Raw genomic sequence first — 9,734 nt, 5'->3', positions numbered from 1 at the left:
TCCCCCGTCCTCTCCCTTCCCTTCCCTCTCCCCCTCTCCCTCTCTGCTTGCTGTTTGTGGTAAGGATATAATGACATAATGTATTGCTCCAACACCATGCTCTCCTGCCTGTTACTATGTTCCCCACTATGGTCACAGACTCACCTTTGGAACTGTAAGCAAGCCTCCCATAAACTTTCTTTTATAAGTTGCCTTGGTCACCATGTTCCTTCACCAAAATGTAACTAAGGCAAGAAATAAACCTACTTGTGCTGCTTAAACTCTTCTTCAGAACCAGAGGGATAGCTCTATGGGTAAAGTGTTTGCTGTATTCAGACCCCTAGCTCCCATATAAAGACAAAAACAACATTGTCTTTACATAGAACCCCAGGAGTGGGCTCATGGTCTAGCCAAAACACCAAGCTCCAGGTAGAGTAAGAGACTCTATTTCAAAAGGCAAGGTGGAGAATGGTAAGAGAATGGTATAGGAAGACACCAATTTGACCCCTGGTCTATACACACATACACACACACATACACACACACACATTAAAGTAAATTTTCCCACAAATTATCTTTGTACTTTATAATTTACTTGAAGTGCATATAAATCTAGGACTGTAGATTCTGAAACTCATTTCTGAAATGGAGATAGTCATCAGTTCTAAATACTATGTTGACTACCATTCACTGATGAAGTGGCATGTGGTCACTCAAGTAATTTGGTCCACACTGGATGTTTTAGCCAAAGGGAGAAAAATTCAACAGAAAAGCTAGAGGAACTTCAAAGTCAAGGGGAGTATACATACATAACACATTTCTCCATGTGTGTGTGACAGAAGTCAGCAGCTGCAGGGCCCCCATGTCCATCATAGACTGCGAAGTATAGCACCTCTTCTGTCAGCTGTGCAAATCCAAATCGATCTTCGTTTTCTTTCCGTTTGCCAATGAGAGAGGCACAGCCCACATTCTCCAGGCTAATTTTGGGAATTGGTTTGCCATACTTGATGCTAGGTGGCAGCAGAATTGGCTCATCAATGCGGTTATCCCAGATCCCAAAATTGTCCCAAGTGGCTGGCTGCCCACTTCCATCTGGATCAAACCGAGAACACCTGGCCTCTGAAGTGGAGAAGTAGCAGGCAGGAGTCGCCTGCCTGTGGTCCTGCAGAAGAATGGAGCTTAACAACACTCTCTTCTTCAGCTGATTCCCACCACTTCTCACCAAAGTAATGAAGGCCGCTGATAACATAATGCAACGCCAAAGGCCCCAGCCACAGGAAAAGACAAATAGAGCAATAATAGTATTCCGTGGAGAAAAACGATGTACCTAGAAGTGGGGGAAAGACAGAGTCACATTCAGTAATTCAGAATACTGCCAATAAATACATCACCAGCCACCAGAGACAAAAGCCATAGAAGTCTGAGAGTGCATGTGTGCGTGTGTGTGTGTGTGTGTGCTTGCGCACGTGTGTGTGTTAGGTACCCTACATCCTATGCTTAAAAACACTGAATCAAAACTTTACCTACCCCCTTGCAGTGTTTGAATTCTATAAATATTTGACAATACACACATACAAATAACACATTCTTCTCCGATTTAACCTGCTATGGCTTTGGGACTTGGTTAAAATGAACATTTTGATTCAGCTAGTATGAAGTAAGGTCACAGTGTACACTACACCCCTAATCAGCTGTGATCACACAAGTGCTGGTGATTAGGCCACACTTTGTAAGTAAATATCCTTTCTTCACTCTTCACACACTCGGTTGTTCTGAAGAAAAGATAATGTAAATGTTAACAGTAACGACCTCTCCTAAGGATGGGAATAGGAAAAAAGCTGGCTAATAGAATATTTGTAATAATTCTGTATCTAAGAGCAGCTAAGCTTTAATGAATACACAATTTTGAATCAGTTTCCTTTTTGCCTTAAATATTTTTATTTATTAAGAATTGCATACAGTGTACTTTTGTCAGATTCACCCTAACTTTTCCTACCAACTTCCCCAAGAGACATCCCTACTTCCTAACCTCTCCTTTTAAAAGAAAAGTAACTCATTAACTCCAGTTCGAGCTGCCCAAGTACTCCTGGGTGTGGGGTCATTGACCGGGGCATAGGTGACCTACCAGGAGCCACACACTTAAACTGACTCTCCCTCCCCTAGAGGCCACTTACTGTCCATGACTCCCCAGTTAGGGGTGGGAACTCATGCACCCTTCCCACTCTCCATTAGAATGCTGATTGGCTTTGGTGCGGGCATCCACGGCTGCTCTGTGCTTCTCAGTTCAGCAGGCCTGTCAAATACAGAAGTCCCTATTTCACTCTGGTCCCTCATCCTCACCAGTGACTTCTGCCTCATACAGTCTTTCCACGTCCTCCTCAGACTTGGTCCCTGTGCCTTGGAGAGGGAGTGTGATATAAACGTCAGATCTGACTTTTACGATCTGTTAGCTACTAAACTTTGTTTTTTATGTTAGCACAGCCAATATCAGTTGGTTCCATGTTAACATCGCCTAGCAAAATAAGCCAGTTCCAATGGTGCTTTGTGGTAGGTGCTCATGAAGACGTAAATGAGGAGCTGGGCACTGCTGATGGCAAGCAGGCTAGGTTGTAAGCAAGGGACCCATGCATTTACAATGATAGTCTAACCCTCCTTTCCTCTAAAGCCAGCAGCTCTTCAACATCCAAGACAGGCATGACTCTTCCTCCTTTCCTTCTTCTAAAGAGGGTCTCACTTTCTGTCCGTGGCTGGTCTGGAATTCCCTCTGTAGACTAGGCGGGATTGAGCTCATAGAGACCCACGTTCCTCTGCCTCCTGAGTGCTGTAAAGTCCATGTTGTATGTAACACTTAGATTAAGACTGTATTTCTTGAAACCATTATTTAGTCTGCATTTCTACCTAAAACCAATCCTAAACCTTTCTTGGCATTAAGAGAAATTATCAGGGAGTTCTAATATCCCTGTAGTTAGGGCTGTATTTCTGACACTTTACCATACACACCAAGTGCTGAGCAGAGACTCTTCTCCACCGCAGTCTGTTCTGTTACTTTACAAATGAAAAGTTAACTCCTGAGGCTAAGATTTGACAATGCTGAAAGAAGAAATATAGGTATTATATTACTCTCAACTATAGAAGTCAGAATTGTGCCTGTAGACCTAGCTACTGAGGACAATGAAGAAAGAAGAATCATTTCATCCAGTTCAGATTAGTCTAGAAAACACTGTTTAAAAAACAAACAAATAATCAAAATTATTTCATAATAAAAATGAATTTAAAAAAACCCTATCTCTTCGGGGCTGGAGATATGACTGTATCAATCAACCTCTCCAAAATGCAGAGAGAGAGAGAGAGAGAGAGACAGAGACAGAGACAGAGAAATAGACAGAGAGACAGAGAAATAGACAGAGAGACAGAGAAGCAGAGAGAAAGAGAGCAGCAACTGGAGTCCATATATGCAGGAATGCATTACAAATTTCGAACAATAACTTTCAGGTGAAATTTTGGAAATTTAGCTTAGCTAGGGGTGGGAAGGGCCCTTATCCTGTTTAGCAGGGTAAAACAGTTAAACAAAGAATACAGTAGCAAGGAATTCCCTTAGAAATTTTGATGAGAATGGAGGTAGGTAAGGAGAGTGATAACTAACACTAAGGATGTTTGAAAAAGTTATAAAGACTTCCTACTACATATATATATACAAATATAATGTCCTCTGTGTGGCTCAGGGAGAGGAAGAGGGAGAGGAGGGAGAGAGAGAAGGACAGAAACCCTTCGCAGAAGATAATACTCCCTCCAGAAGCTATAGGAAGCCAAATGAAAAGCCCAATGCTAGAATGTCTTTTCTAGTTATTGGTCAGGGGTGTCCCAGAAATGACTTAAACAATACAGGCTAACATCATCAGCTTGACCTTCCTTTATATTATCCACACTGTTACTTTTGAAAGTCAGCAGCAGGGCAGTTATCAAGAAACAACTGCTAGAGAGCATTTTGTTGGCAGAGGTTCAGTGTGAGGAGCTATACAGCTGGCTCCTCAGTGCTGCAGAACTAGGTCAGTACCACCTACGCAAGGAGATTTATGTGGTTCCCTCTCCTTTGCAGCCACACCACAACTATACCACACTGATCCCTTTCAGAGCCCCAAGGAAACTATTCAAAGGCAACTTGTGTTCCCAAGCTACATGAGGACTTTCAATTAAACCTGCTCACAACCCAGGGTTGTAGTTAGTGGTTGAAAACCCTCAATTCAAAAATCTAACCAGTCCCCACCAAACAAAGACCAAAACAGCAAGAGAGAGAGAGAGAGAGAGAGAGAGAGACAGACAGACACACAGAGACAGACACAGACACAGACACAGAGACAGAGACAGAGACAGAGAAGCATTGTCACTCCAAACCAAACAAAGCTCTGTACACTGAGAAAGACTTCTCCTGCTTCAAGTTGGGGAAAAACAAAACACAACATCATCAGCCTGAGAGGTCTTGGAATGCCAGCAAAAATAGCCATGAAGTGAACAGCAGATGAAAGGGGAGGAGTGGAAGTGTGAAAGACCACACTTAAAAGAGAGTGGAGGACAACCTGACAGGGCCTAAGCAGTCTCTATGTTTATCAGCTCAGTAAACCTGAGCCAGGATAAGCTTATCAGCTTCTCCACTAAGAAGCAGCTACTTAACAAGGTGTTTATAATCAGAAATGCCACTCTGTGGATTAGAAATCTAAGCTAACTGATATTAGTAAACCATTTAAACAATTGTATGTAAGCTTTCAAAGTGAAGCATCCGTCATTCCTGATACTACACAAAATATCCCAGGAAACTAATGGAACATGTACAAAGCATATACACAAACAATACATAAAATTAAACTATGCCAAGGAAGAAAATAAAGAAAAATAATTTGCTTGGAATCCTAGATATAAAACATAACCAATCTAAAATATATTGGTAATTGTATATAAAAGGAAAAATGGTAATCTTGCCCGAACTATTTCTAATTCTTTCTTATTTCTCAACCAAAACAAAATGTATCACAACTTAACCACATCAGTCTTTTTTTAAAGTTATTTATTATTATAAATAAGTACATTGTTGCTGTCTTCAGACACAGCAGAAGAGGGCATCAGTTCTCATTATAGGTGGTTGTGGGCCACTATGTGGTTGCTGAGATTTGAATTCAGGACCTTCAGAAGAGCAGTCAGTGCTCTTACCCGCTGAGCCATCTCGCCAACCCCACATCAGTCTTTAAAAATATGTTTGTGTATGTCCAAAATTAAAAAACGCATTCTAGGGGCTGGAAAGATGGCTCAGCGATTAAGAGCACTGACAGCAGTCCTGAGTTCAAATCCTAGCAACCACAAGGTGGCTCACAACCATCTGTGATGCACTTTTCTGGTGAGTCTGAAGAGAGGGACCTTGTACTCACATACATAAAATAAATAAATCTTTTTAAAATATGCATTCTAGCTTATGTTCTCTATTACAAATTTCTGAAAATATGCCTTTTCCACCATTTCCACCTGATTTGTGTGACTGTCTTTGTCTCCATCTTCCTCCTCAACCTGATACTTTAAAACTGACAAGTTAAGAAGTGAAGAAATAAATAGAATTGCAATGTTAGAACAATGTTATTGCCATATAAGTAATTCCATTTAGCAGAAATTTCAGCCCCAAAAGTTTAAGAAGCTGTGAGATCGTCTCCAAGACAGTACTGTGAAACCCACTTTTCAGAACAACAAATTCAGGCCAAAGACATCCAGAAAGGAGCTTTGATTCCCAACACTTAGGATATGGAGGCAGGAGGATCAGGAGTTAATGGCCAGTCTGGACTACTTAACACCCAGTCTCAACTCATCTGCCTTGTGAAGTTTGCCAGTCACCATTTGATTTCATAACACAAGGAGCCACACACACAGATGCAAGACTACTGCACCATCTTTCCTTTTCATATTTCTCAGATGTTTTACTTGCTCAGCAGTTTAACCCCTGAGCTTTTTCAATTTCATTTTTGGAAAAAGGAGTCCTATCTCGATAGCAGGTTTTGGCACTGGAATTTGAATGGCAAAAACTGTTCAAAGGGGAAGTTTACTATTATCAGTTTACACAAGAACTCGGCAGGATTAACTGACTGAGAGTTCTGGCAATCAGCAGAGGGCTTAGAGTTTCCTCCCTCCAGGAAGCTGCTGAGGTAACTAGATAGTGGCACTTTGGTATTTTTCCATAATGGAAACAAAAGATAATTTTTGATATATATGTATGTATGTATGCATACATACATGTATGTGAGCCCGGGGGAAGTGCAGGCCAGTGCAAGCAGGCAGAGGCCAAGTGGCAGGCTTTGCAGCAGGCACGCACCTTTAGTGGTCAAGCAATATCATCGGCCTGATTTTTAACACTCTTAACTCCAAATTTCTTTACCACTATCACCAACAAAACTCCAGTGCACCCCAATAAACAACTAAAATCATCTGAAAACCTCAGAAATATATTTTAGGAAATCGGCACTCTTGATGCCTTTATCTCCTTTTAGAAGGAAAGGAAATATTAGTTTACTGGAGAAAAGAAAACAACAAAACGGTCAATAACTCCCTTCGGTTGTATGTGAGAGTCTGTTTTCATAGGCGAAGTGAGAATACAGTATTGAAAAGTAAGTGTTACTCAACTCTGTGAAGGGGGTGGGTTGATGTAGACAAGGAAAAAGAGACTCGGATTGCAAGAAAAACAATTATAAACAAGAGCCCATTATCCAAAGCTTCCTATTTTATGACATTTGTCATACAGTGGTGAGCTGGTTTCCAATTTCCACAAGTTCCAACACACACAAGAAGGGCAACACAGCCCCTTCCTCAAAGCCCTGCAGATCTCGATCTCAAGAGGTCCCCAGGTTTCCTCACCAGGGTACAGGTCCAGCAGAGGCTACATCTGCTCTACCTCTACCGGGTTGACACGCACATTGGGGGTTGGGGGCTTCGCAGTTTCTATTCCTGCAGCTCCTACAACGAAAACCGGTGGAGCTTTTGAGAATCGAAATTTCCTAGCTATTTCTACCCAGAGCCTCAATCTTTGTCTCCTCCGGGTAAATTCTTTCATCTACAGAAAGCGTCTGCGAAAACCTGCACCACGAGCCACATGCCCCTAAGATACAGTGCTCTCCTAGCAAAGCAAAACACAAGCTCTCTGATCCAAACGACCAGGGCTCCGCAATCCTTCTCTACACTAGTCCCTTTGCAAGCCTGGGCTAGATAGAGTCGTGGGCTGGTTTGCTGGCCTTGAAGGAAGCTGGACGCGGCAGGACAACAGTCTCCTGAGCTCATGAGATCTGGCATCCCAAGTTCTCAGGCGGCTATGCCTGCTCTCGCGGGCTGGAGCGCACCAAAGGGTCTCGCTGCAGTGAATCAGGGTTCTGTTATCTTCGCTAGCTTTCTCATTCTCTCCCTGGGACCCCGCCCATCTTACTATCCCTGCTTCCCTGGGGCTCACTATCAGCCCGAGGTCAAGTTCAAGGCCGACCACGGCTGCGTTGGGGGAGCCGGATGCTCGGGCGCAGCCACCGTGGGCCTAGGCGAGAGCAGCTGCTTTCCACTTCCAGAAAAAGGGAGCACATCGAACCCTGAGAGATGCGCGTGGGACTCGGTTTCAGACAGAGTAAGCTGCAGGAACTCATTTCATATTTCTCTTTCGCCTTCCCGGAGACCTCCGGAGACCGCCAATGTCTTGTCAGCAACCTAGGAGAATAAGCGAATTGAACTCCTTAGGCTCTTACCTTGTGATGGCTAGGTGTCTGTAAATTTCTTAATTGACTAATGGAAGGAAGGGAAGGATTTCTTGGATGATAAACTAGACTGACTTCTCTGTTGATTCTGATCTCCAGAACAAGCAATTAGGGAAGCCACAGTCTCTTCCACTCCTGGAAATTCTCGGGAAAAAAAAAAAAAAAAAATCAACCGAAGCTGGCCAAATGGAGACCCGGAGGGGAGTGTATTTCCGATGATTGACAGCAACACTAGCCAGTTGGTGCTCTGAAAGACTCCTTGCCCGCCCTCAATCTGAGCCAATTACAGATCTAGATAGGAACGAGCCTCCTGCACAATTTGACCTCTCAGATTGCCAATTAAGCGCCGTAGAGCGACGTCAAAGTGGGCCAGTAACTGTTCGACGTTGGCGCCCCGCCCTCCTGATGTGCCTGGCAGCCTCGAATCAGGCACCAGGGACCTTGCTTTTCGCCAGCCACGGGAGGAGGGAGTTTCGCTTCTGCCGGAGTTATCTTAACTGAGACCTAAGAAATCGAGACGCAGACAGCCACGCTTTGCTTGAGTGTAGCACTTGTACGTCATCCAGTGTTCTTTGACAAATTACAAACCAGTGTTCTTCGGACTGCACTAACAGGCATCTTGAGATGGCTTGCGACTATCCTGCATGCCATAAAGATTTCCATCTTTTGAAGGAAGCATTGCCTAGGATCTGGGGGTCCAAACTGATTCAAATAATCAGATAACTGCCTTTAGAACCTTCGGTCTAATAAGGAAGAAGAGGAAGCAAGCCAACAAATAAACAGTAAAAGACAAATCACGTCTAAAGAGGGAACTGCTCAGGTGTGGCTGGAGAACACTGGGCAGCGGATTTTACCGCGCTGAATCTAGTCAAGGCAGAATGGATCTGAGCAGAAGGCAACAGCAGATGCCTTTCAGGCTGTATCAGCACATCCCGGGCAGGTTTCATGCACAGGAATACTGGTCAACACAAAATTGACTCCATGATTTTTTTGTGTGTGCGTGTTTTGGTTTTATTTTGATACTTTTTAAGTCTTTTTTTAAATATTTATTTATTTATACACTGTACACTATAGCCGTCTTCAGACACTCCAGAAAATGGCATCAGATTTCATTAGGGATGGTTGTGAGCCACCATGTGGTTGCTGGGATTTGAACTCAGGACCTTTGGAAGAGCAGTCAGCGCTCTTAACCGCTGAGCTATCTCACCAGCCCCCCACTTTTTAAGTCTTAATTAGGTTGTTTTTGTTTTGATTTTGGGGTTTGTTTGGTTTTTTTTTTTTTGAGACAGAGAGAGAACATATATAAAGTTGAGTGAGTACGAAAGTAGGGAGGATCTGAAAAGAATTGTGGAAGGGGAAAGAATTGCTCAAAATGTATGTATGGAATACGTTTTAATTAAAAATATTCTTAAAATTAATAATTAAGTTGTGTTGCCTAGTTGCACCTCCTGGTCCAAGAGCATCTGGAGACCCAGTGCATTTAATAATAATATGTTTCTACAGTGATATTTGTGTTGGTGACTCACTAAGTTTAATAATGGCTTATGTTGGATAGAGAATCAATTTTCATAAAGCTCTTGAAATTGTTACCGGATCTAGCATATAGACAGAAAAGTGTGCATATTGAGTGTGGCTCAAGAGATCTTCACAACATACAGCCTGACTTTATATCTAGCACCTGATCAAGAAACAATGTTTTTAGTCCTCAAGGGACCCTTCATCCTGAGGGGCATCCCATTACTGCTTCTGTCCAGGGGCAGCCTCCACGCTGACTTTTAACACAGTAGATTAATTTTGTCTTTACACTTGATATGTATTAAACCATAACCTACACATTCTTTTTGTTTGGTTGGTTTCTCTGGTTCAACAACGTATGTGTAATATTTTTTTCACGTTGCTATAAGAACACATACTACTCTTCCAGAACACTGTAGTTTGGTTCCCAGTTCGCGTGTAGGTCAGCTTATATCCTATAACTCTGGGGTTCAATGC

The 9,734-nt window shown here is 42.8% G+C and overlaps 1 protein-coding gene across 3 annotated transcripts in view; it reads right to left on the bottom strand.

Moving 5' to 3' along the window:
• Ppm1k (protein phosphatase, Mg2+/Mn2+ dependent 1K) overlaps positions 1-7,951 on the bottom strand; it is a 23,102-nt gene extending 15,151 nt beyond the window's left edge. The window contains exons 1-4 of one of the 3 annotated variants that reach the window (XM_021165521.2): positions 7,818-7,895; positions 7,580-7,695; positions 2,154-2,272; positions 789-1,306 (exon numbers count right to left, since the gene is read on the bottom strand). In XM_021165521.2, coding sequence (XP_021021180.1) covers positions 789-1,228 — 440 coding nt within the window. In that variant the 5' untranslated portion in view covers positions 1,229-1,306; positions 2,154-2,272; positions 7,580-7,695; positions 7,818-7,895. Of the gene's footprint in view, positions 1-788; positions 1,307-2,153; positions 2,273-7,579; positions 7,696-7,733 lie in introns of all 3 variants that reach the window. The other 2 variants (XM_021165522.2, XM_021165519.2) reach the window with 2 other exon arrangements.
• Between the last annotated feature and the right edge of the window lie 1,783 nt (positions 7,952-9,734).

This window comes from Mus caroli, chromosome 6 (assembly GCF_900094665.2).
Source record: "Mus caroli chromosome 6, CAROLI_EIJ_v1.1, whole genome shotgun sequence".
NCBI lineage: Eukaryota > Metazoa > Chordata > Mammalia > Rodentia > Muridae > Mus > Mus caroli.
Note: the sequence above shows the minus strand (reverse complement) of the source record. Positions and strands in the feature narration are given on the sequence as shown.